Source organism: Petromyzon marinus, chromosome 59 (genome assembly GCF_048934315.1).
Source record: "Petromyzon marinus isolate PM22_M1 ecotype Great Lakes invasive population chromosome 59, UKy_Petmar_22M1.pri1.0, whole genome shotgun sequence".
Classification (NCBI taxonomy): Eukaryota; Metazoa; Chordata; class Hyperoartia; order Petromyzontiformes; family Petromyzontidae; genus Petromyzon; species Petromyzon marinus.
The window spans coordinates 2,533,022-2,560,323 of record NC_133725.1 but is presented as its reverse complement, the minus strand read 5'-3'; the positions used below and the strand labels follow the sequence as shown (position 1 = coordinate 2,560,323).

Below are 27,302 nucleotides of genomic sequence, written 5' to 3'. Positions count from 1 at the left end.
AGTCGGGGCTACCGCACCTCCGATGAGCGCGGTTGGCTGCGTACGGTGCGAAAGAAGCTCGACACGCATAACGCTATTATGGAACAACGTCGGTCGCCAAAGCCTACTGGTACCACGTGGTAGACAAACTGCCGCTCCTACCAACTGTGTACGGCACGACCCCCAGCCGGCACGCGCGCCGCCGTCGGACTCGTCCTAATCTGGCACGCACTTCCGCCTCGCCCCTCTCTCTTCTTTGCTCCCCCGCCCACCCCCGCAGACATGTCCAAGAGGCCGATGTGCAGGCACTTCATGATGAAGGGCGGCTGCCGCTACGAGAACATGTGCGGGTTTTACCATCCGGGCGTCAACGGACCTCCGCTGCCCTGACCGATGCGAAACCATCCCGGGGTGCCCTACTCGTACTCAACCCCCCCCCGCCCGCGACCCCCCCACGCGCCAACGTAACTGTGGGGGAAGGGGAGGGGGTGGCGATGGATCTCACTTTGAAGTCAAAAACTATTAAAAAAAAAAAACCTCCCAGCATCATCACTGGGTTGGTGAAAGTGGGGTGGTGGGGGGGGAATTTTGACAGCGATCGACCTCGACAGAACGGAGAGACGCGCGCACGTGCGACCGGATGTCCCGGCACGGCTGAGAGGGTGGCCGCTCCACGTGCATCCGCCCGTCGCCTCGCGCGGTTGCAAAGACAAGAATCCGTCGTCGTAACCGCGCGGCCCCTGCCACGGTTGTTCGAGAGGGGATCGCCACGCGCAAGCGGCAGACGCACGCTCTCCGCGAAGAGATGCTGCTCACCCCCGTGACCAATGGTAGAGCCGACCAAGGGTTGTTGCACTCGACCGCGCCGCGTCCGACGACGCGTTTCGCTTGGAGAGAGCGCCGACGTGTCTTGCGTGCGACACGCGCCAGGACACGCCGCCCGAGCGGGGACAGGATTCCTGTCCTGCAGCGGGTTTGGGGGGAGTCGACGCCGCGGCCGGCTTGAGGCCGGGAACGGTCTTTTGCGAAAACTGAAAGGAGGAGATTGGATTCCCGCGCGAACGAACACGGCAGCAAAACGAACTCCACGTTCATTCATTTTCAGCGTGAGATACGCCGAGCGGGGTTGGCAAAAACGGCGTTTGGACGATGGTCTCGTTGCCCACTTTGTTTTGTAAGATAAAAAATGTCACCGTTTTTGTTTGAAGACTTAGAGCACGTGGTAATTATTCTTATTTTCTGAGAATTTTCGTTTTTCTGGGGGTGTGGCGGTGGCAGTTGTGGGAGTTGAACAACGTGCAACAGTTACTTTCGTCCACATTTTCAGTGCGAGTTGGGCGTCACGGTAGTTTGCCGCGAGCGGATTTGTGTTTTATTTAAATGTATTATATATTATTTTTTTACTTGTATAAACAGTGTATCACTTAAACGGTATGCCAGGCGTACCATCCCAGTCGTGCCACGAGGACACGAAACCGTTACTTTGATACGACGCCGAAATATCAAGATGATAAGAACAGGATATGTCCACTGTGTCTCAAAAGATTTACGTTTTTTCAGGAGGGCCTTGCCACATTGGGATGTTTGGCCATAGATCCCATGAGTTAAGAGTTTGGGCTTCTCGTTGGGGGGGGGAGGGGGAAGGCACCGGATAAAACCCAACACTGCGTTTGTATAAGAGGGGGATGACGCGCTGAGAGGTACGCACGGATACGTTCACGAACCCCCACTTGATGTATTGCAATCTGGCCGCCTCACAGCACCCCCCCCCCCCCCCTCACTCAAGTGAGCGGGGATCAGTAGTTGTGTCGGAGGGATTTGTATTTGTTTAACCAGACGGGAACTCAGGAGAAACCAGCTGGTGCTAGGTGGTTACAAGCGGGGTGAGAATTCAAGAGGACTGGCGACTTGGAGCTGGGCCGATGAATCGTGTACGAAGTCACTTTCGTGAGACTCCTGTGCAGGACAGAGAGAGGGTTTTGTAATCGGTTCGCCACCGATGATCCCATTTTGTAGGAGAGCGAGAGAGGGAGGTGATGATGTCATGAGCAGGCAAGGATGCGATGTCATCACGGCGGGTTTTCTCCGGGCACTCCGGCTTTCCTTTCACCTGTAGAAGTGCGTGTCGAGGTTTTAGCCCTCCGGGTGTGATTCCGGATTGTGCCGCGTCGTTCACACGCGGCCCCCCCGGGAGCTTACGTGCCCGGGAGCAGAGATATTTGGATGTTGTGCCGAACAATTAATACGCAGGCGGCACGACTCGCAAAAAAACGCGTCCATGGGTTTACACGGCAACGGAGCTGTCTGAAAAAGAGGCTTTGAAATCGTTTGAGGATATTGCGAGGGTAAAAAAAAACAACCAACAACTGTGAAACGTGCTGCCAGCGTTGTCGCGGCCAGGGTTCGTCGTTGACGGCGTTGTGCGTCGTGAAAGCCGCGAGACGCGCGGCGATTTTTTTGTACTTTTCTAATATGGTGAAACCACGGAAAGCGTCTCTTTAGTTGTTGGCATCCGCCCGAAATACGCCGTGGTTCTTGTCTCCGACGGTTAACGGCTGACGGTGGGGGGGGGGGGAAGGCATTTCGCTCTCCGCCGCACGTAACCAGCCTCGAGTCCGTCTTTTGGATGCCGTCGGCTCGCCAACGGATCCTCACCCGTTAATTAAAAGGAGAAGAAATGATCGATTGTAGCAAGCAACAAAAAATGTGTACGTGCGCAGGTCAAACCGAATGACACCGTATTCTCTGGATTTCGACGGCCGTTTCTTTTACACCCCCCCCCCCCTTTATTTAAAAAAGAGAACTGGGTGGGGGGGGGGGATGTGTGCATCCAATATCTTATGTGACTGTAGTTGTATCTTCATCGGTAGAACTTTGTTGGGTGGTGCCTTCAGGGAGGCTCTTATAATGCAGAGAATACGGCGATGCATTCCACGAGAAGATATTTAAGAGTTCACTACATGAATACAGGGGCGAGGGGGTGGTGAAGCCTAGACATCGGTAGCAGCCGATTGGACAGTTGAATTGTAACCACGCGGCCGTATGAGTGGACTGCGTTTTGATTTCATCTTTATTCGGACATCATCGGCGTCGTAAACATGGCAAGGTTGTTGGTAGAACTGGTATCACATGACAGCTGCCCCCCTCCCCCCTACAAACTGATGATCTCTAACGAAGGTAAAGCCCACGTTGGCACGAGCTGAGATTCCAATTGGCCTCGTTGCTCGAAATGAACACTGTCGATTTGTCTAAAGATTTGAGAACTTGGTTGTACGGATAAAATGTAAAATATGTCCTTAGACTTTATCCAACTGTAGACCAGCACAAATATTGACAGGACAATTGTTTACACAGGATATAAATATGATGCTGTATATTATATTTTTTTGTACAAATGGACTTAAGGTGCGGTGTGTGGTGATATTCGTGCAAGTAGATTCGGAAATCCAGGAACAGCCGTTGTGGTTGCAGAGAATTTAGTCACTGATGATTCCAAGTAAAGATGAACCCAGCAGTTATCCAGTTTTTTTCGTGGCACAGATTATTGGGGCTCGTCGCCTGTTCATCCTGTGCAGTTGACAATGCTGTACCTGGTTCCTGTGGTGAAACATCAACGTACACACCGTTATGACTCACGGAGCACACAATAGTTTCTACGCTTGCTCATACCACTGCTGGGCAGAAGGGCCCCCACCTGCCCGAGCTCCCGAGACCATCCTCTGGAAGAGGATATTTTGGCCTCCTCTTCTACGCCGGCAAGAAGTTTTGTAAACGGTGGGATTACCCCATGCCTTGCCCCACCGCACGCTACCTGCCAATCAATTGAATGGCGTGGCCACGCACGCTTCCGTGTCGACCAAGGCAGTGAGATTTAAGAAACTTTCCAAGGTGTGCAATGGTTCCGTTGGTGGCATTCGACTCGGTTGGTCACGTTACATGCGCGCATGAGAATCGGTCGCGCGCATTTAACGTGACGTTTGTAATTGCTACGTGGCATCAAATGGAGTCGATTCAACCTTTTCGAAGTAATGTACAATTTCAACAAAAGACACTTGTCAGGATCAATTGTTACACAACCCGTTTTGTCTTCCCGGAATAGAGGTATTTAAATCGGACTTGGTGGCGTATTGACAACACGTGAGTGAAACAAACATATGGGGGTTTCCCCGCCTTGTGATGCGGTGTATGCACCTGTAAATTTGGGAATTCAACTTTTTCACAGAATATGCCAACGGAGCTTCCACAGACTTCCCAGTGTCGGTGGCAATAAGTGCCGCAAATTAGCGGCACTGAACCTTTCTGCTGCTATTCGGTGTCGCCCACGGCTTTGGGCCACGGTGACATCTTGATCCAAGTTCAAACTTTCAAGGGCCTTGTTCTCTCTTATTCATGGCTCGGCCTCGAAACGCGCTCGGTCACTTCCAAAGACGCACGTGGGGCTCAGCCGTGGCCTGGCTCAGGCTTGGCTCAGGTCTGGCTCGTGCAAATCCAGGAGCCGGCTCAAGTTGAGCGTCGCTTTCAGCCGGCTTGTTCGCCACGCCGAAGCCGAGCCAGAGAATGAGGGGGGGGGGGAGGCCCGAGTGTTATTTCAAAACGACATTGCCAAATTAGCTGCAAATCGTGTAAAATATTATTGAATGTTGGTAAGTCTAAAAAGTATAAAGGGGGGGGGGGGGGGGGGGTGGTGGTGGAATTTTGCCTTTGTAAAAATGCAACGGGCCGTGAAATTCTTTGGGCACTGACTTTTGTGACTGAGGGTGAAAGATGTTTTCATTGTCGTTTTATTGTAAGATATCGCTATTACTACTGCTACAGTGCTACCATGTGAATGTTTCATACCGGTATGACAAGCTTTACCAAGCGAGAGAGAGTTTGTGTAAAATAAAAATAAAAATTTCTACAAGACCGTTTCCTTCCACGTGGCGCAAGTACCATCATTATTACGCTCTCATCCAGGGGATCACACAAGTCTCCGTGACTCTTCCGGGAGGGCCTTGGCTTTGTGAACCCAAAAGAGTAAATTGGGGCAGTGTCATTTTTCTAGGTTTGGACCATGACGCCAGCATGCAATGGCCTACGGTCGCTGTTCACTAAGTGAAGCAGACGGTGCGTCACGATTAATAACATTTATTTGTACTGCAGGAGGAATCAAACGAGCTACAAAGCTCTTCTTCCACACGGGGTCAGAACGTTGCAACAAGCACAGTACAAAAACACCACGGGAGTGCAAAGTATAGCTAAGTTTAAGCCAATCGCTAACAAAAATAAAACGTTTTGTTCCACCAGGTAAAGGCCACCGAGCTACATAGCTTATTTTTTCTGAAGCGAACAAATGATGGCTCAACGAAGTGGTTTATCGCGTGTGAAATTTATAGCAACCAAATACTCTTAAACGCGTGCCGTTGGTTCTAAATGTAGGAGGGAAAAAAATCGGAGAACCGGGAGAAAAATCCACGCGACCACGTGGAGAGATACGCGCAAACTCCAAATATACAACAGGCATCAAGTGTCGGGATCGAAACCACGACCTCCTGCATACCAGGCGAGGGAGTTAACGTCTTCCCCGCAGCTCTCCACGTCTCTGCTGCAGATCTGAATCGACCTGGCCATCACAAATTATATCTCAACGAAGTGGCTCACATCATCACCGTGTGGGAATGTCTCACAGCAGCAGCAGCAGCACCCGACAAATAAATCTACACGCGCGTTGAATGCGCATCACGGTGGCGGGTTTTCGATGATTTGGACAACTTTACAGTGAGGGGACAAGCACGAGTGTTGTTGCACATTTGTAACGGCGATACTTTTATCTCCATATATATAAAAAAGGCAAAGTTGTGATTGTGTGTCTGTTAAAAATGTTTAGCGTGCTTCCCGACATGCAACAAACTTGAAATTTGCCATGTGGGTACTTTCCAGACTGTACACCATGCAAAAAAATAAACTTTTTTTTGGGGGGTGGGGGGGTGGAAGGTGAGCTCAATAATGCATTTATTTTTTGCACGGAAAGTGAGCTGTGACGTTACATCTGTCATGTGACCCTCGCACGTGGAAGCGTAACGCATTGTAGTGTAGCGGTTAGCGCTACGAACCCGAGTTCGATTCCCGCTCACGGCCACCACCGGTGACGATTATTTCAACCGCTCCTGGGCCTCCCCTAGGTCGACTCGGCCTCAAACGAGTAACTGCTGTTGTGGTGTGTGAAGATCGCCACTGGGGGAGAAAAAAAGGCGGCCGGGCGTGGTGGATCCAAGTCCCGGGCGAAGCCGGGTAGTTACAAGCTCGTTAAATATATATAAACAAAGAAAAATACACTTCTGGGTGGCACTCCGTATCTCTTCGAACAACACCGACCCAAGAGTCACCCACGCCACAAAAACCACCACAAACAATCCCCCCCCTTACTGCTCACCCAGAGCTATAAACGCTCTGACATGTGTGGCATTGCCCTTGTCCTGTTCGCCCCTTGGCGTTTCATCTCTGGCCTGACACCTTTGGTGAGACTGGGCAGTGAAGAATGTTGCTGTCTCTGGTGTTGGTCAATCGGTTTCAAAAACAATCCGTATATTATCGGAGGCATGTGTGTTTGCGTTGTTCACAACAAGTACGTGTGGTTCAATCTTGATTTCAAGCTTTCGTGACTGCAGGAATTCATACTCATTGGTTCTTTCGGTAAAGTCACGTCCAAAATCACGACGTTTCGATGGCAACACGAGAAATCTTCAGCATTTTCTTGCCGTGGTTGTTCCACCTGATGAAGATTGCTCGTGTTGCGATCAAAACGTCGTGATTTGTTTGATTTTATTTCTACCCACGTGACTTTACCGAAAGAACCAAATAGTTAATGCGGACTTAATTCCTTTGAAAATGTTTCTGTTTGGTGTTTGAACATCTTAACACCCTCTTGTTTTATTGCCAGTAAGGGTAAACACCTATTCTTATTTTTAAATACACCACTGTTGGATGGGAGTTGAACCAAAGTGGTTTATTCCACTATCGAAATTCCAACTTAACATTAAATTTAACAATGCGCCTCCCATGCAATATCGGAAGTGACGTTGCGCGGCGTCCTTCAGCCATTCACGTAATTAAGCAAAAAACATTTAGAATTGTATACACACAATTATATTAAATTCAATGTAATTAATATCTTTGAGTCATACACTTTTGTAAACGTATCAATAATTGTAAAATATACAGGTACGTATAAAATGCAAACACTAGCCGGAAATGACGTTAGGTAAGTAGCCCATTATTTTAACGAAAACATAAATTTTTAAAAAATATATGTAAAGGAATACATTAACTTATGATAATAACACGAAAATCGTAGTCCGTGCAATTATACAGCAATATAACGAAAATATTCGTACATTTACAAAAAATAAAATAACGCACAGTGACGTCACGACAGTCGCCGTCCAAGCGTGCCATTAACACGTTTGTACAAAATTATTATCGCTTTAAATTAAGACACAATCTTTAGCGATAAACTGTTTCAAAGTAAATACAACTATTTGTCGCTAGGTAAAACCTATATTTATATATAAAAAAAAATGGCATAAACCTAGCGGAAACGGCGCGCGTGAGGGCAGTCGCCAACCGGCAATTCCATTTACACCGTAACATATACATTTTTTTTACTATCGCGGAAGCTTCGAATTAAGGTACAAATCGAGGCGTGCAATAACACCTCTGTGTGTATTTTAAACAAATAATCAACATTAATCGCTGTTATAATTTTAAAATCGATTGAATAACGGAAGTGACGTCGGCACCCCATCGTTCTCCCGCCATTTTGTCGCCCCCCCCTTCCTCTCCCCCGTTCACTCTTCAGCGGCGCGGCCCGCGAAGCCTTCAACCCCCTCCTCACGCAACAACAACAACCAAAAACGATTAAAAACAAACACAACAACAACAAACAACCAGCCGACGCCGAACGATGTTCGCGTACGTCCGCTTCGTGGAAGACAAGGACTGTCAGATCGTGGCCGCCTCCAGCATCGTAGGTTTCGCGCCCTGCTCCGAGGAGGACTTCGATGCTACGCGCGTGTACGCCGTGGACTCGCATGGCGTGAAGCAGCAGGTCAACATCGTCGCGATGGCCGGTGAGGGATGAGGAGATGCGACGTGGCGGCGGTGGCGGCGGCCCAGAGGTAGACACGGGTCTCGCCGTCGTCACCGAGACGTTACTCGAGTTGTGGTGTTCAGCAACTGTGAGGCCTGAGGTTGTTGACTTGCACCTCGCCTGGCACGCGGGAGGGCCGTGGGTTCGAGCCCAGACTCTAACGGTAACGTTGCTAAACCAGCGTGGTGAATGTGAGGTATGGTTGTGTAAGCACGGTGAGGCCTGAGGTTGTTGACTTGCACCTCGCCTGGCACGCGGCAGGGCCATGGGTTCGAGCCCTGCCTCGTCGTTAACGTTACAAAACCAGCGTGGTGAATGTGAAGTTTGGTTGTAAACATGGTTTGGGCCTAGGTTGGTAACTACCTCGCCTGGTGTACAGGAGTTCGTGGGTTCGATCCCGACCCTGATGCCTGCTGCTGTATATTTGGAGTTTGCGGTGTCTCATCATCATCACGGTGGCTATGAGATGTTAACTACCTCGCCTGGTGTACAGGAGGTCGTGGGTTCCGATCCCGACCCTGACGACTGCTGCTGTGTATTTGGAGTTTGCGTGTCTCTCTCACTCATCATCATCACGGTGGCTAGGAGATGTTAACTACCTCGCCTGGTGTGCAGGAGGTCGTGGGTTCGATCCTGACCCTGACGACTGCTGCTGTATATTTGGAGTTTGCGTGTCTCTCTCTCATCATCATCACGGTGGCTATGAGATATTAACTACCTCGCCTGGTGTACAGGAGTTCGTGGGTTCGATCCCGACCCTGACGCCTGCTGCTGTATATTTGGAGTTTGCGTGTCTCTCATCATCATCACGGTGGCTAGGAGATGTTAACTACCTCGCCTGGTGTGCAGGAGTTTGTGGGTTCGATCCTGACCCTGACGCCTGCTGCTGTATATTTTCTCTCTCTCCCCGTGGTCGCGTGGATTTTTCTCCGGGTGGTCCGGTTTTCTCCCCCCCCCACACACACATTTATAATCAACGTCTAAAGAGCTACATAGTTCAGTGAGGCTTTACCTAGTAGAATATAAATAAATTAGTTTATAGTTTTAAGCATCCGCCTTCCACCGCCCCTCCCCCATAAGTCATGGCGTCACGCACATCATTACAGTTACATGTGCAGTGGAGTAACACGCGCATACAGAGAGAGAGTACGGAGGGAAGCGGAGACACAGGGAAACGTAGAGAGACAGACGGCGAGTGAGACAGAGAGAGACAGGGAGAGATAACCAGAGTGAGACGTAGAGAGACGGAGGGAGACAGGGGAGGAAGCGGAGCGAGCGAGACGGGCAGAGCGCGGCGAGCGAGCCGTGGCAATCGGAGGAACTGTGGAGTTATCGACGGAATGCGGAGAGTTGTAAGTAAAGTGGTGTCGGAGAAAAGAACAAAGTTGTCCGAGTGAAGTCGACCACTACACATGTGTGTTACAGTATTAGCTATCGATAACGTTGTCAGTGTCGTGAGCAATATCACTGACCAGAGTGGTGGAGTATGGTCAGTGGTACCCGTTGTCGTTGTGGTCACTGTGTGAGCTGGATGCACATTTGCCGTTATGCCCGGTGAGATTAATGATTATTTTAGTTTCCAAAGTGTATGGATGACATACACGTGTCTGATGACATATACGTGTATGTCATGAAAACGGAACCGGAAGGAAAAACCGATGACGTACACGTACTTCAAGCCGGTGACGTATGCGTACTTAATCGTTTTTTCTTCACGTACGTCATCGGAAAGGGTTAGGTTCCTCGCCACTCGCTCACCGTTTCCCTCTCGTAGACACGGAACGAGACGCAGCTGGATGAGACAAGTTAATTAAGTTCCTTGCCACACACCCACCCTCTCACCACCAGCACCTCTCACCGCTCCCCCGACCTCGTGTTTTGTCACAGAGAGCGAGACGCAGCTGGAGGAGGTGGTGAAGCGGATGCAGATCCCAGGGATCCTGGACGGGAGCCCGACCCCCGCCTCGGCCGAAGAGCTCGGCTCCCTGGAGGACGATGAGGACAGCGACGAGATCCTCCTCCAGACGCACGTGAGCCCGGGTTCAATACCCGCCGCTGCCTCTCTCACTCTCTAGGGTCCCGCAATGGCCACGTTAAACACTGAGCTGACGGGATTCCTCCAGCGGAAATAAAGATTTGGATTCTGTTTGACTCTCTATCTCAAGGGATTTCTAATTATGCCTAGATCGCTCCACTAAAGCTGTACTCCTCTCTATCTCAGTCTTACTGATGAGAGCGTCATGATGGCCGTGTTAAACACTGAGGTGGGAGTTTTGCCGTTGGATGGAGCCCAACACTGCCTCGGTTCTCCGTCTCAAGGGATTCATAATGGCCCCTAGAGCGTTCATGGTAAATGTTTTTGAGTCAGAGCGCGTAAATATAAACGTGTAGTTAACCCGCTAACCCGCCACCACCCGACACAGCCAATTAGTAAGGTTTGTCATGTGAACAAAACGTGTCAATTAGCTACTAATTCGGCACACTGGTGTGATGGTAAACCCAAACAATTTACAATTGAGTACGACGTTGGTGGATAGTCATAGTCGCGCTTGATGAATTTCCTTCGGGCGATTTCAGATGCGCTTCTGCGGCCGTCTGGAATGCTCTTCCGATAATAGGAAGCCGCTGGAGCTATGCACTTTAAAATAATCGAGAATGAAAACTAATTTCCTTGGAACTGCTTTCTGTATTGAGTTTGTTGTCCTTCCCCCGCCACCTCCGATTAGCACGGTTGGCTACGTATGGTGCGAAAAAGTTCTACATACATACTACGATATACTACACTGCTATATACTACGCTACTGTACAGTACTTTATACACTATACACCACACACTATACACTACTGCACTATGCTAAATTGAAAGCTACTTTCTTTAAAACTGCTTTTTGTGTTTAGTTTGTTGTCCTTCCCCTGCCACCTCTGATCAGCACGGTTGGCGACGTGCGGTGCGAAAGAAGCTCAACGTAGTACACACATACGTGCATTGTCATCGGCGGCGACTAAAGTGTGGAAGAACTGCCCGTCGAATATATTTCTCTCGCAGCCGAATTTATTTAACGGTACTCACACCGGTCGCGGCTCCCTGGTGGACACGCGCGTGTGTGCACGCGCGCGCGCAGAGAGAAGGCAAGCGCAAGCGTCACGAGGAAGGCGCGGAGCGAGGCGTCGGCGAGAAGGTCCGCAAGAGCCGCAGCGACAAGCGCCTGCAGCTGCTCTACCCCGTCGGCATGGAGACGACGGCCGCGAGCGACGACGCAGACGAGGACGTCGGCGGCACGGTGCCGCAGCTGCTGTACAGGGAGTCGGTGCAGAACTACCGGAACACCAAGGTGTCGCTGCAGAAGTCCCTTCTGGAGCTCGAAATGCTCAAGAAGGAAAACGAGGAGCTGCGCCGCATGAACAAGAACCTGCAGGAGGCGCTGGTGCGCAAGATCTTTACAGGTACGCCTGCTCGCGTGGCGTGCCGGCCCCGCCGCGGGCGAGCGGCACAAGCGCCCGAGCGACGTCTCCGGCACATGAGTGGCGGGCGGCGGTTGTTGTCGTGTCCACGTGTGGAGAGTCGGTCGACCAATGGCACCTGGGTCTGTTCTGTGACCTCCTGCCAGCGGGCCTTCGATACTTGACGTGGCCTCAAAGTGCGCCTAGCGTGGCACAAGCGCCGTGGTGACGTCACCTTTACCTAGCAGGGAACGGCAGTTGTCACGGTAATTTAGCGTGGTTAGTGCACTGCGCTATGAATCCGGCGACCCGAATTCGATTCCCGCTCACGGCCAATATCAGTGACGAATATATGATCCGGTCCTGGGTCTCCCCCGATGTCGACTGAGCCTTAAATGAGGAGCTGGTGCGGTTTTTAAGTGGCACTCTGGAGGCAAAAGCTGCCGGGCGTGCTGCTGGCAACCCCCACCTCCTCGCGTGCCATGCTGGCATTCATAGGTGCAACTCGCTAGCAGCACTTGCCCCAACAGTCTGTCACAGGCTATACGGGGGATACTCTTTGGTTCTATTGGGTAAAGTCACGTAGGTAAAAAATAAAATAACAAAAATCACGCCGTTTCGGCCACAACACAAGCGGCCTTCATCAGGTGAAGGGACGAGACTGTCTGGAGGACAGCGCTGGAGTGAAAAAAGCCATGCTCAGATCACGACCTTTAAGCTGTGTGAGAAGAAACAAAGCGCCTTGACAAAGGAATTAGCATATAATTTAGCATTGGAATGGCTGAGTCTTTATCACCGCGTATATCAGCTGCATAAAGCCGTGTGGATGGTATCTTGCCTGTCACGCCATGCAAAGCCTCCGGGTCTCCTCTTATCACAATTATGCTCTGTCTCCTCTCAAAGGCCAGCAGGGGGTGGTGTGGTTAAAAGCACGTCAGGCTGCCTTCGTGTCTCCCCCAGTGCTGTTGTCTACATACTGCACCAACGTACTCGTTTAAGGGAAGAGGTGACCTAGGGAGACATCCTGAACTGTTTCAGATACTCGCCACGGACGTTGGCCACGAGCTGTCACCGAGCCTGTCTCCCCGTGGTCGCGTGGATTTTTCTCCAGATTCTCCGGTTGTTCCCCCTCCACGTTTAGAATCGATGTCCCGCGTTGAGAGTATTTGGGGGTCTCTGACCAAAATACCTGGCACACGCTACCAGCTCATGCTCGGGATCCATCCCTGAGTCTTCGAGTCAGTTCCGCAACAGACTCAAAACCGTGTTGTTTCAGTAGTGCCTACTTCAACATTCGTGATGGACTCGTAAGAGTGTGCAAAATCAAATGTCCTTACTCGCTTACGTTGAGCTGTCATTCGTGATGGCCCGGTCGCTTCCGAAAAAGGAGCTGCATAGCTAAGCCGGAGCCTTACCTGGTAAAATACAAAACAAGTTTCAGTTTAAATTTCGATTTAAAGCTTTCGTCACAGCAAGGAATCATCTTCTTGGTGATTTCGGTAAAGTCACCACGTAGAATGGGAATAAAATTAAAAAAAACAAGACGAAAAAATTCTTATTTTATTATTTTATTCCCATTCTACGTGACTTTACCGAAATAACCAAGAAGAAGTTTTCTTCTAGATTTAAAGCTTTCATGACTGCTAGGATCCATACTCTTTGGTTCTATTGGGTAAAGTCACGTAGGTGAAAATAAAATAACAAAAAATCACGACGTTTCGGCCACAACACAAGCGGCCTTCATCAGGTGAAGGGACGAGCCTGCCTGGAGGACAGCGCTGGAGTGGAAGAAGCCACGCTTAGGTCACGACCTTTAAGCTGTGTGAGAAGATAAAGAAGACCAAGCGCCTTGACAAAGGAATTAGCATATAATTTAGCATTGAAATGGCTCATTGAAATAGCTAAGTTAAAGTATACACATCCCCAAAGGTGCCCCTTGACAAAGGAATTAGCATCGAATTTAGCATTGAAATAGCTGAGTGATTAGCTAGTAACTGGTCACAGAAATAGCTATGTTAAAGTTAGAGTATATACATTCTTCCACTCCAGCGCTGTCCACTTCAGCGCTGTCCTCCAGACAGGCTCGTCCCTTCACCTGATGAAGGCCGCTTGTGTTGTGGCCGAAACGTCGTGATTTTTTGTTATTTTATTTTCACCTACGTGACTTTACCCAATAGAACCAAAGAGTAAGAAGTTTTCTGTTTAGTTGCAGCTCGGCGCCCCAAACCACAGGTAGCAAAGTAATGCGGTGGAATTGCGGCCTCTCTTGCCGCCGTGTGCAGCCCCAGGAATTGACTCGACGCGAGTTTACGGCGACAAGGGGAGCTCCGCCAACGCCTCCTCGTCAGGAAACGGTGCCGACGAGGCTGCTCTGCAGGCTGCGGACAACGGCCAGCAGGTGGGCGGCGCCATGCTTGAGAACATTCCCGCAAGCGCCCGCGACCTCCTGTACACCTCGGTTTAACACGTAGCAAGGCTTTCGCGAACCAATATCGTACGTAATGCAGGGTTTTTTTTTTTTTTTACGGGTTGGATCGCGTAAATATATAAATCTGCCGTTAAACCTGCCACAACCCAACAGCCAGTCGGTAAGGTTTGTCACGTAAGCGGAACATGCCGATTAGTTACGAGCACCGCACACCGGTGTGTTGGAGAGCAAAGCTACAGCATGTAACGAATTGGCATGTTCTGTTGACGTGACAAACCTTGCTGATTGGCTGTGTCGGGTGGTGGCGGGTTTAGCGACACATTTATATATTTACGCGATCTAACTCAAAAACCTGTATCCTGTATGCCTCGCCGGGTATACAGGAGGTCGTGGGTTTGATCCCGACGCCTTACGCTGGTTCATTTGAAGTTTTAGTGCCTATCTCTCTCTCTCTCCCCCTGGTCGTATGGATTTTTCTCCGGATCCTCCGCTTTTTCCCTCCACATTTAGAATCAACGTCACGCGTTCAGAGTATTTGGCTGCTGCTATACATTTGTACGTGATAAGCCGCTTTTTTGAGCTGTCCTTTGTTGCCAGCTTGCTTCTGAAAAACAGCCGTATCGCTCAGTGGGCCTTAACTGGTTAAAAACAAAAAAAATAAGCTAAATAGTTATATTGATGCGAGGTGTGCTCGTGACTCGATCTCAGTTCACTGGTATCGTATGGCAGTGTGTAAAAAATATCAGCTCTCGTAAATACTTTCAAAGCTAGCATTGAAATCTATGTTTGTCTCTAAATCTGTATGTGTGTGTGTGTAGCAGTAGTATAGCGGTTAGTGCGCTGCACGACAAACCCAGCGACCCGGGTTCAAATTCCGCTCGCGGCCAACACCAGTGACGATTATCTGAACCGGTCCTGGGCCTTTCCTATGTCGACCCAGCCTCAAATGAGTACCTGGTGCGGTGTGTAGTAAACATCGCCACTCGGGAGACAAAGGCGGCCTGGCGTGGTGTTGGCCACCCACCCCCTCGTGTGCCACAGTGCCGGCTTTGATAGGTGCTCGCTAACAGCACTTGCTATACAGGGATGGTTTTTTGTCTTGTGTGTGTGTTAATCTTTGTGTGCGTGCGTGCATTTATATGAGCAGTTGTCTGAAGAAACGATGAAGCAGTGCAGCGCCGTTCTAAGCAAACAGAACTCGCAGCAGTCAACAGGTATACGCCGTTTGTTGGCCTGTGGAAATATATATTTTTGGTACATTGATACGTCAGATTGTCTGGGGCGATTATGCCTGTAATCCAACACTGGAGCAGGAGGAGTTTTGCTGGATCGCAAATGTTTAGCGCGAGGATAAATATAAATGTTAAGTGGCGATGGTGATGATAATTGCGAACAATAATCGCAAGCAACCCCTGGGCGACGGCCTTGTCGCGTTGTCACAGGAACGAGCGGTATGCAGGGGAGCGGGAATCCCATGATGCAAAACGACATGCAGTTCCTCATGGGCATGAACAACGCCATGCAGATCCTCATGGCAATGAACAACGGAATGCCCTTCCCGCCTGGCACTCAGCCCGCTTTTCCAGGTGAGAGCCCCCTCCCGCCCCCCCCCCTCACGCCCCCCCCCCTCGCGCCTTGCCCCCAAGGCAGGCAAACCAACGGCCCGTGGGCCCAGAGAGGGCCCGCGATTTCACTTGGCATGGGCCTCGTTTTCACAAAACGTTTGATTTCACACGGCCCACATTTCCCTTTGCTCCACGTCGTCAGTTGGCACGGCCCCGCGGCTTTAATACCGAACGATTCGACTGCCAAACGACGCCTGTCGCTTGGAAAGGAAACTCAAAATGTCGTTCGGGGGAAAATTGTTCCACGCACCTCTCTTACGGTATGGCCGTGCCGTGTGCGAGTTCTTCTGCGAGCAGGGATTTAATCTTCTTTTGTTTCGTCCACGCCGCAGTGAAGGCCAGTGTGGGAACCCCTTCCACTGTCCTCCGGTCTTTTAATTGGTCTCGTCGCTTCCGATAGCTCCAGACGTCGTTTGACAGGAGCGCCATTCGACGCATGTTGCGGAGGTTCACATTCACATCTGATGGGCCGCCCTAGTTATTATTGCAGACGAATTAACCCTTATCTCGTTCCGAGATGTCTGCAAGTTGCAGGGCGGGGGTCCCGTTCGACGCCGAATGTCGTAACGTTCAAGTGGTTCGCCGTTTGTTTTGGGGAGGCGTTGCAGTGGTATTTTTAAAGATGCCGTTACTCACCGCAGAGAACCGTAGCGACACAACCACCGCACCCTACTATAGCAGGCACGAAAACTGTGCCGCACGCGCCCTCCACACGTGTCCTTGTGGCAGCCGCGGCACTACGTCTACCGATAAAGAAAGGGTTAATTAACCGTGCAACAAGCCCCGTCTGGTTCAGGGTGGACGTTAAAACATCCCGTGACGTTTGTGTGCTGGCGACATGGTCCAAATGTGTACATGTCACCGTACTCAATGGGCCTTAACGCAACATCGCCCTCCCTACTTGGTACACGAATGCCAACTTGTAGGCCAGGTGCTGAGTCACCTTGCACGGCACAGAGACAGCTGCCACGGGGCGGGGGGGTCCCTAGGCTAGACCACAGATCAGTCATGGCCACCCCCACCTGGCAAACCTAATGCCTGTTTGGATGCGAGCACTGGGACAATTTGCCAATGAGGGTGTCCTTTCAAATAATTAAACTTTACATTTTACCAGGTAATGCCCACTGAGCTATGTAGCTCTTTTTACACGCTTTTATTTAACTCACTCTGTCTGTTGTGTCCTCAACTCTGTCTGTTGTCGTATCCTCAACTCGGTGAAGGCCGCACTGCAAACTTGGTATACACATGTTATGCTGATGACAATACTATATTCTATCATTAAAATATATTTTTAAACAATCTTTTTTTATATCTTATGTTTCGACTTGGGTCTAATTGTCCACGCTCAACTCAACGTTGGCTGTAAATCACCACGGTCCCCTTACGTTATGGCAAGCTTCGGGGCCACTTCCTGGAGTCGTGGAGTTCTGCAATTACTAGTACGGTACATTTCATTAATGAGTGGTTTTTAAAAAAAGTATTTTAAAATATTATTCAGAAGGAACCTGGCTATCAAAAAATAATAGCTCAGCAAAGTGGCTTATCACGTGGAAATTTATAGCAGGAGCCAAATACTCTGAACATGTGACGTTGATCCTAAATGTGGATGGAAAAAGCGGAGGACCCGGAGAAAAATCCACGCGACCATGGGGAGAACACGCAAACTCCACATACACAGGCGTCAGGATCAGGATCGAACCCACAACCTCCTGTATACCAGGCAAGGTAGTTAACATCTAGAGATGAGATGAAAGTTGCTCTATATATATAAAAAACATCATTATTATCTCGAATTTGAGATGATTACCCGTAACCTTTGAGTGTCTGAAATAGAACTACCAAATATATAATTTAATTCTCCTGCCCGGTTTGTGTGTGTGTACCTGTGTAGAGAGCGTGTGTGCTTGTTCATGTACTGTACACATGTTATGCATGTACGCGCTACCTGTGTATGGATGTGGGGAGCGGTGGGGCTGTGATTGGCGGCACTCCACTAATCTCCCGTTAGGCTTTGAGTTCGATTGCCAGCCACGGCTAACATCAGTGGCAGATGTCTGAAACCTCTGCATGTATGTTATATACATTAATTCTTGTTTTTGGATTTGGGAGTGGACGGTGCAGTGATTTGAATTTAATTCGTGAGTGCGGCAGCTACCATCGGTGGCACGCGATGTCTCGGAACCTTGTCCTCTTCGTGGTCTCCTTTAGGGTCGACAGAATTTAAACGAGGACCTGGTGCAATGTGTAGACGTCTGCGCCGGGGAGACAGGTGGCTAGGCGTGGTGTTGGCCCCACCGTTCCGTGCTCCTGGTCACACCGTTCTGTGCTCGTCAGAATCTGAATGAGAAACTTTATATTGGAGGGGGAATCCGATCAGCTACGCAGCTTCTTATTTCCACAGAGGTCCAGTAAGGGGCACGGGGTCACAAAGGTTACGACAACAAACAATGCAAAAGTATAGGAGAGGTAAGCACATCATACAGGGAGATTTTTGTTTTCATGCGTGTGCATGTATGTGTGTATGGATGTGTAGGGTGAGTGGAGCGTTTGTGTAGCTGTTAGCGCGCTGCACTACGAATCCGGCCACCCGAGTTCGATTCCCGCTCACGCCCAACACCGGTGACGATTATTTGAACCGGTCCTGGGCCTCCCCCCTAGGTCGAATCGGCCTCAAATGAGTACCTGGTGCGTTGTGTAAACGTCGCCACTGGGGTGACAAAGGTGGCCGGGTGTGGTGCTGGCCACTGACCTCCTCGTGCGCCGTGCCGGCCTTCACAGGTGCTGCCCGCTTAACAGCACTTGCCTGAACAGTGTGTAACGGTTACATGGGGGATCTTTGCCTTTGTCTTGTGACGTGTTTCTCTCCCCCGTATACGCCCACTCCACCCCAAGGTGCAACTGGCGGTTGCCCCACCATGGCCATCGGGGGGCGGGGAGTGGGCAGTTTTCGCGGGGAGCGCGGGCGAGGAGGCTACGTCATAGGTGAGTCGAATATCGGGTCGATCCGAACATTCGGCCAAATTTCCTGTTGCGACGAGCAGAATACATTGGGTTGAAAAACTGTTCGGTCGGAGCAGAGTAGTGCGAGGGGAAGTGGCGGGGGTGGGTGGGGTGACTCGGAGGTCAGACCTCTGGGCTGGCAGCTGCTGTGATACTGGTGCTATCAGATGTCACCGCGGTGGCTAGGAGATGTTAACTACCTCGCCTGGTGTACAGGAGGTTCGTGGGTTCGATCCCCACCCTGACGCCTGCTGCTGTATATTTGGAGTTTGCGAGTCTGCCTCTCCCCCGTGGTGGCGTGGATTTTTCTCTGGCTCCTACGGTTTTTCCCCTCCACATTTATAATCGACGTGCGTTTCGAGCATTTTGTTGCAATAAATTTCCACGATGATGATGAGCCACATCCGTTGGGCTATGCTTTGTGACCAGGTCGCTTCCGAAAAAAAGCTATATAGCTCAGGGGCTGGGGGGAGGCTTAACTGTTAAAATAAAGTTTAATTTTTTTTATCTGAGCGTACCATCGATGTGAACGTGTCCGGATGGGTGAGTGCACCGAGTGAGGGAAGGAAGTGGATTAATGTGGTTATCGAGAAACAGAGAAGAGGTGGCTGGATGTATGTGTGTGGCTGTGTATGATCTGTGATCTTTGTGATGGCTTGCGGGGTGTGGTGGTGGGGCAGTTTAGCGCGCGCCACGCCACGAATCCGGCGACCCGAGTTCGATTACCGCCCACAGCGATTATCTGAGCCGGTCCCTGGGCCTCCTCTAGATCTACTCAGCCTCAAATGAGAAGGCGGCTGGGCATATTGCTGGCCCACCCGCCCCCCTCCTGTACCGTGCTGGCCTTCTCATAGCGGCTCGCTAACAGCACTTGTCCTAACAGTCTGTCAAGGCTACACTGGGTGGTCTTCGTCTTGTGGCTGTGTTTGTATGATGACTTGTGTATGGGTATTCGTGTGTGTATGTTGGTACGTGTACGTGATTGTACACCTGCGCGTGTGTTGTTTATCCTGGCATGTTGTACTGGTGTCAATAGGTGCTTCGCGAACAGCACTTTCCCCAACGGACTTTTAAACGCCACACGTCTTGTGTGTACTGTGGGGTAACGGTGGAGTTAGTGTTAGCACCTCCGTTTAGCACGGTGGGCTACGTACGGTGTGAAAGACGTTCAACACGCAACGATGTTGTATGTGTGTTGAACTTCTTTCGCACTGAACTGCGAACCTTTGCTCAATACCCAGCCAAGGCCTACGCCAGTGGCGAATGGTTTCAGAACTGGTTCTGCGCGCCCCTGTAGATCGACTCGGCTTTAAATGACCACCTGGCACAGTGTAAATTGATTCTTAAATCTGTTTACACCCCCCCCCCAACCCATGACGATTCGTCAAATTTCCGTGTGGTGAATCGATCGCTCATTGCCTCAACAAAAAACACCTTCATATACAAAGACAAAGATGCCCCGTATAGCCTGAACAGACTTGTTGGGGCAAGTGCTGCTAGCGAGCACCTATGAAGGCCGCCATGGTGGCCAACACCACGCCCGGCCGCCTTTGTCTCCCTAGGTTAACACGTAGGCTTTCGCGACCAATATCCATAATAGAGGTTTTTGGGTTGGATCGCGAAAATAATAAAGAGTGCCGTGTTCACCACAAGTGTACGTGGTGAATGGAGACAGGATTCCTTGCAAAAGGTTACAGTTGGTGTTTTAACATCTTAACACAAACTGTTTTATTGCCAGAAAGGGTCAAACCAATGATTCTGTTTTGATACTGGCAAGGAATGTCCCATGGTGGAGTTTTCCTGCAGTCTGCCAGCAGGGTGACAATGCTCCGATATATGGTTTTGACGAGTGAGGCAGAGCTTTTTGGAGGGTTGAGTCATACTCTTTGGTTGTATTCGGTAAAGTCACGTAGGTAAAAAAATAAAATAAAACAATAAAAAATAAAATCACGACGTTTCGGCCACAACACAAGTGGCCTTCATCAGGTGAAGGGACCGCACTGTCCAGAAGACAGCGTTGGAGTGAAATCAGCTTAAAGGACGCGACCTGGGCTTGGCTGATTTCACTCCAACGCTGTCTTCTGGACAGTCCGGTCCCTTCACCTGATGAAGGCCACTTGTGTTGTGGCCGAAACGTCGTGATTTTATTTTTATTGTTTTTTTTTACCTACGTGACTTTACCGAATAGAACCAAAGAGTATTGATCCTTGCAGTCACGAAAGCTTCAAATCTAGAAAGGGTTGAGTCAATTTTCGGGTCAAATCAATGAAAGGTTGGAATCAGGTAAGGCCACAGTACTGAGCTATATACAGTAAAACCTTGGATTGCGAGCATAATTCGTTCCAGAAACGTGCTTGTAATCCAAAGCACTCGTATATCAAAGCGAATTTCCCCATTAGAAATAATGGAAACTCATGATTCGTTCCACAACCCAAAAATGTTCATGTAAAAATGATTAATAAAAAATACCTTTTTATATTTTTATTATTTAGATTTAATATAAAGTAATCAAATTTATTAATTACATTTAACCGTGGCTGGTGTGAGGGAGACGAGAGAGAGGAGAGGAGAGGAGGCCATTGTTGCAGTGCAGTTACAGTACTAAAGAACAGTCACTGCACTCGGACACAAAATCAAAAAATGCTTTACGCACACACACGTGGTCACAACACTATAGTACTGTAGTAAACAGTATACACGTGGTCACTATACTGTAGTAAACAGTATACACGTGCTTACAACACTATACTGTAGTAAACAGTAAATATGTGGTCACAACACTATTGTACTAAACAGTATACACGTGGTCACAACACTATAGTACTGTAGCAAACAGTATACACGTGGTCACAACACTATAGTACTGTAGTAAACAGTATACACGTGGTCACAGCACTATATATTTTATTATTTTATTGTTTCCCTTCAACGTGACTTTACCCAAAGAGCTAAGAATAAGTATACACGTGGTCACAACACTATAGTAAAACAGTATACACGTGATTAAATTCTACTCACCTGGTATCAACAATCAAGGGTATTTCCCTGTCCCCAGACGACCTGCTTGTCAGTTTTGATGTAGTTTCCTTATTCACCAAGGTTCCTGTACCTGACACCATTGCCATCATTGAAGACTTGGTTCATCCAGGACTAAACACTGAGGTACCCCCCCTGGTGAGACACTGTTTAACCAATACATACTTCACTTGGAATGGAACTTTCTACAAACAAACTGAGGGCACCCCAATGGGCTCCCCCCTTTCTCCAGTTATAGCTAACATTTTCATGGAGAAATTTGAGACTGACGCCATCCAGACTGCCACACTGCGCCCAACCTTATGGAAGAGGTACGTGGATGACACTTTTGTCATCTGGCCACATGGCCGGCCTGCTCTAGACCAATTCTTCGACCACATCAATTCCATACACCCAGCCATCAGATTTACCATGGAAGTCGAAATAGATGGCAAGATACCTTTTTTGGATGTCCTAATTAAAAAGAGACCTGATGGTTCAATGAGCCACTCTGTCTACAGGAAAGCTACCCATACGGATGCTTATCTGAAACCGGATTCCCACCACCATCCATCACAGAAGAATTCTCTCATCAAGACTCTGTATCATAGAGCCCAATGCATATCCGACCAGGAACACATAAGCAGTGAACTCAAACACGTACACCAAGCTCTTAGGGCTAATGGTTACTCCGACTATACAATCCGCAAAGCTATCACTAAAACCATGAAGAAGAACCCTCTTGAGGAGCCTTTCAAAACCATCACTTTACCCTACATTGCGGGGATCACAAAAAAGATCTCCAAAATCTTGAATAAACACAAGATCCAGGTCCGTTTCAACACATTACATAAAATCCGTGATCTGGTTCCGTCTGTAAAAGATGTGATTCCGGACATACAATACCCTGGTGTCTACAAACTAAGTTGCCTCTGTGGTAGTAGTTACATTGGAGAAACCAAACGCCATGTCTCGGACCGCATTCGTGAACACAAAGCAGACCTTAAACACGGTAGGACCAACACCTTGGCCGTGGCAGATCATTGTTCTAATTCAGTAGGCTCACATGCCATTGACTTTTCCAAGACAGAGGTTCTTTGTAAGCCATCTGGCTTCCATGAGAGATTCGTTCATGAGGCTATCCACATATACAAGCACAGAGACAATTTCAACCGAGAAGATGGATTCTATCTAAGCAATCATTGGAAAGATTTGATAAACCATTTCAGGTCTTAATTGATTGTTCACGCTTACAGTGGCTTTCAGACAGCATACATTATAAAAAATTTCGTCTCCCCCCTCCTCTTTTCAGAATATAGATGGACTAGTCCTAAATAAACTGCCAAATCGTTGCGCGTGGCGCTAACGTTTTTTATAAATAAATAAATGCGCTGTTTAAAAATAAATTTATGCAAACCAACACACCTGAAGACGACCGTTTTAGTTATGGTCGAAACGTCGTGAGAATTTTTTTTATTGATTTATATATATTTTATTATTTTGTTGTTTCCCTTCAACGTGACTTTACCGAAAAAACTAAGAATAAGTATACACGTGGTCACAACACTATAGAACTATAGTAATAAGGGATACGCTCGCACGGATGTTGACTGTTTGAGTGAGGCACGCCGACTGAGACCGAGCATGGGAGACGATTACCCACAATCCAGCAGCGAGAGAGAGAGAGAAGAACCATCGGCTCAGTTGTGATCACGTGACGCTCTGCAGACAAAGCGTATACTGTATGTACTGCTCGTATTGCAAGACATCGCTCGTTTACCAAATTAATATTTATTTTAAATTTCTGCTCATCTTGCAAAACACTCGCAGACCAAATTACTTGCAATCCAGGGTTTTACTGTAGTCGCTTTTTTCAGATTAGCTCGTTTTCAGAAGCCATCTGGCCATCACAAATGATAACTCAACGAAGTGTGGTTCATCATCGCGTGGAAATTTATAGCAGCAGCCAAATAATAGATAAACACGTGATGTCGATTCTAAATGTGGATGGGAAAAAGCGGAGGACCCAGGAAAAAAATCCACGTGACCACGGGGAAGGAGAGAGAGATGCAAACTCCAAATATATAACAGGCGTCAGGGTCTGAATCGGACCCATGATCTCCTGTACACCAGGCGAGGTAGTTAACATCTCCTAGCCACTGTGGCGTTCGGGTCTGGGATTGAATCCACGACCTCCTGTATACCAAGCGAGGTAGTCAACATCTAGCCACTGCGGCATTAAGGTCCGGGATTGAATCCACGACCTGTATACCATATGCTTAGCTCTTTCGGTAAAATCACGTTGAAGGGAAACAATAAAATAATAAAATATATATAAAACAATAAAAATTCTCACGAAGTTTCGACCGTAACGCAAACGGTCATCATGTATACCAGGCGAGGTAGTCAACATCTAGCCACTGCGCCAACACCCCCCTGGTACCCGTATAAGCCACGCATCACGAATCACAGGGCTGGGTCATGCCACAATGGCATCACTGAGCTCCCGCACATCACCTGTCCTGTGGTACATGTGTGGCACATGTGTGGCACATGTGTGGCACCCCCACACACACACACACGCGCGTGAGCGAAGGTAATGTTTTTTTGTTTTACTTTGTCATCGAACTAGCAAGCCCCCCGCTCGTTCTTTGGACGTCGTGACCCTCCACCCCCCTACTCACCGTGCCAGCCGACAGCGGACGTTTGCGTTCCCCCCTTCCCTCCCCTTCGTAAACCCACCGTCAACGTGTGGTTGCGTGTGTCGTGCGTTGGGAGGGGGTCTTGCTACGGTAAGGTGGCCAGGCCATCACTGCGTGGGCCTTGGCCGCGAGTCTTGGAACGAATGCCGGGCGGCGGTGGCCGTGGTCCCCGCCTGCAAATCCGGCGCTGCGGAGGCGAGCGTTGCCTTGGAAACTGATTGGGCCTACACCAGAGGACGACCTGCGTGGCCCTGTTAGACCAGAGAACGCCAAAAGGCGAACGGTGCAAAGACAATGCAAGTATTATAATACATAAAAGTTCGGGTCGAGCAGTTATATTGCCATCATCATTTTGGACACTGGCAAAAAGGTCCCATGGATTCGAGAGTAATTTGCGAGGAATTTGTTTAAATTTAGACCACAATGCCAAAGGCAAACACGCGTGTTAGAGTATTAATCGAAAACGCGTACATTATCGGAGCGTGTTTGCAATGTTTTGCCACAAGTATGTGTGGTTAATGCAGACTTGATACCTTCCAATAGGTATCTATCTGGTGTTTGAACATCTTTAAAACCTGGGAAAACGGTCAAGCCTATCATATATATTTTTGGTGTGTATTTAGTCACTTGGCTACGTACGGTGCGAAAGAATTTCAACGTCCAAGGCGCGCGTGCTGTGCCTCCCCTCTGCCCTTTGTTTTGATCGCTGCGTGCGTTCTCTCTCCGTCTCTCTCTCGCTCTCGCCCCGCAGACATGTCCAAGAAGCCCATCTGCAGGCATTTTGCCCAGAAGGGCGGCTGCCGCTACGGAAACACGTGCGCCTTCTACCACCCCGGCATGAATGGACCCCCCCTGCCCTGAAGATGATGAAGATGAAGAGAGTGGTGGGGGGGGGTGGAGCGGGTGGTGGCGGCAGATATTCCATCGGTCCGTCTGTCCGTGTATTCCTCTGGTTACTGTCTCATTCAGTGAGGAGCGGCGTCTAACGATACTATGATAATAATTTTTTTTAAAATCTCTTAATCAGGGACCACACCCGATTAAGTCGATCACGCAGCTGTAGTTGCGTGAAACTAAATTTTGTTCATGCGGATGTACCCCCAACTGCTGTTGCGTGGCGGTTGTGCAACCGGTGGACGCAAAAACGTTGATCTTCTCGGTGACGGTCCATCACTTGCACAAATTTGCGGACGCGTAAGGGGCCGGCTGTCGCAATCCTGACGTGGCGGGCAGGGGCGGGTAGAGGGGGGGGGGGTTTAGGACGAACCACGGTCCAACGGGACGCGGCGTCCGCGTTGGGGGGGGGGGGGGGCAGCCGCTCGCTCGCTCGATCGGGATTCGGACAGTGGTTGGACGCAACGGTTGAGAGAGAGAGCGATCCAGCTGATCGCATCGTGGGGGTGGTAGAGCCATCCCCTTCAGTCGCTCTCAAGCCCACTTGCCCACTAACTCGCCCGCCCACTCGCAAAACCTTGACTCTCTCCGGATTGCCCCGCCCGTTTTCGTCCCAGCCCGCGCGACGCCCGCCGCTCCGATGATTGTAGAAGCGACGGTGACGAGTTAACGATTCGTAGTTTGTTTTTTTTATTTTGTGTGGGAAAGCCCCCCGCACACACCCCGCCTCCCCCTCCCTCCCCGGCGATTCCTCGTTCAGCTTGGCAGATGTGTCCGCGAAAGAGCGCCGAGCGTCTCGAAGCGGGGAAAATGTTTTCTCCGCAGAGAAACATCCCAGCCCGGTGAAGTTTGGCGCCATGCGACCGAAATATCGTCACGGTGAAGTTTGGCGAGATTCGACCGCCCGGCGTTTCCGCGAAAAGCGTTTTCCGCTCGCGCCGACGAGGACGCGCCGACGAGGACGCGCCGCGTGAACCGCCCCGCCCGCCCTCCAAGCGAGCACTTGCCGCCCGTACGTTCGCTCTCGGGTCGCGTTGTGCCGAAGGTGCAGTGGAGCTCGCGACCCGCGCCCCTCCGCCCCCGCACACCTCGTCGACGTAACGTCGGCGATCCGCGCGTTCGCCGATTGCCGGGGAAGCGTGCTGAACGTTCGGCTCCAGCTGCGCTGACGTTTCGGCTCTTTAAGTTGACTTGGGTTGAAGTGACGTGCCGGTTCACTTCCACGGAGGTGTTTGGAACACGCTTTCGTTTTGTGGGTCTCTGCGGGTCGCGACCAAGCTCGCCGCTGGGCTCCTGTCAAGAAGAGCTTCAGCAGCTCACAGGGTCCGTTGAAGCCGCTGGTTGTAACTTTTAACCTTTACCCACGAGCTCCCCCCTTTTTTTGTCAATCCTCTGCTGGATGACAGTCTCTCTCCACACCTATCACCACGCTTGTCGCCTCCCCTCTCTCTCTGGACCGGATATCCTGCCACCCACAGCTTCTCGGCACGCACTCTTTGACACTTCGTTAGTGCCTGGTGTGGTGCCAGATCCATCCAAGCACTGACGAGGCTCAACCCCTTCGCTTAAGCCTCCTGAGATGCGATGAGAACCCGAGGGGCGGGCGGGGGTGGGGGGGTGCATTCGCCTGGGTGATTATGTGCGTAGGCATCGTCACTGATATGCCTGCGAGATGGTGTGGAGTTGAAGTCGGCGTCCCGGCGAAATGGAGCTTCGTGCCTCTCCCGTCGGCTTGGTTTTCGGTCTGAATAAAAATGTTCTCATTTTAATAACGGATCCGTTTGTGTAAGAGAATGACTTTGTCGACGTTTCTGGCGTCTTGTCGCTGGGTTTATTTGGATGGGAGGTTTGAGAAAATAAAAAAAAATACCAACTGATCGAATTGATTGGGAGCAAAAAAAAATTGTGTACTTCCACGAAAAGAAAATCTACGATGGTAGTAAAATAAAAAATGTACAGCCTTTGTGGCAATCTACTGCTGGATGAGTGTGTCCCCCCCCCCACCCATCACCGTGCAGGGTGGCGGTGATGATCACACTTCACCGGTCAGTGTGGGTGGGTGTCAGTGTGAAGCGTATGTGCGACTTGAC

The 27,302-nt window shown here is 49.8% G+C and overlaps 2 protein-coding genes across 4 annotated transcripts in view; both read left to right on the top strand.

Moving 5' to 3' along the window:
• PPP1R10 (protein phosphatase 1 regulatory subunit 10) overlaps window positions 1-4,889 on the top strand; it is a 38,585-nt gene extending 33,696 nt beyond the window's left edge. For both annotated transcript variants that reach the window (XM_032976476.2, XM_076053002.1), the window contains exon 19: window positions 260-4,889. In XM_032976476.2, coding sequence (XP_032832367.2) covers window positions 260-369 — 110 coding nt within the window. In that variant the 3' untranslated portion in view covers window positions 370-4,889. The remainder of the gene's footprint in view (window positions 1-259) is intronic.
• A 2,882-nt stretch (window positions 4,890-7,771) lies between these two features.
• On the top strand, window positions 7,772-26,988 carry PRR3 (proline rich 3). Of its 2 annotated transcripts, XM_032976276.2 has the most exons (8): window positions 7,772-8,087; window positions 9,995-10,137; window positions 11,230-11,551; window positions 13,831-13,946; window positions 15,124-15,190; window positions 15,419-15,562; window positions 18,494-18,583; window positions 25,070-26,988. In XM_032976276.2, the coding sequence occupies exons 1-8, from the start codon at window positions 7,922-7,924 to the stop codon at window positions 25,177-25,179; spliced, it is 1,158 nt and encodes a 385-aa protein (XP_032832167.1). In that variant the 5' UTR covers window positions 7,772-7,921; the 3' UTR covers window positions 25,180-26,988. The 2 variants fall into 2 exon arrangements, with proteins under 2 accessions (XP_032832167.1, XP_032832168.1); XM_032976277.2 differs by lacking the exon at window positions 18,494-18,583.
• Window positions 26,989-27,302: the final 314 nt, after the last annotated feature.

Coding starts and splice junctions, on each gene's coding strand:
- PRR3 (XM_032976276.2), top strand. CDS start 7,922: ATGTTCGCGTACGTCCGCTTCGTGGAAGACAAGGACTGTCAGATCGTG. Junction 15,191..15,418: donor GAACTCGCAGCAGTCAACAG/GTATACGCCGTT, acceptor GCGTTGTCACAG/GAACGAGCGGTATGCAGGGG. Junction 15,563..18,493: donor CACTCAGCCCGCTTTTCCAG/GTGAGAGCCCCC, acceptor CTCCACCCCAAG/GTGCAACTGGCGGTTGCCCC.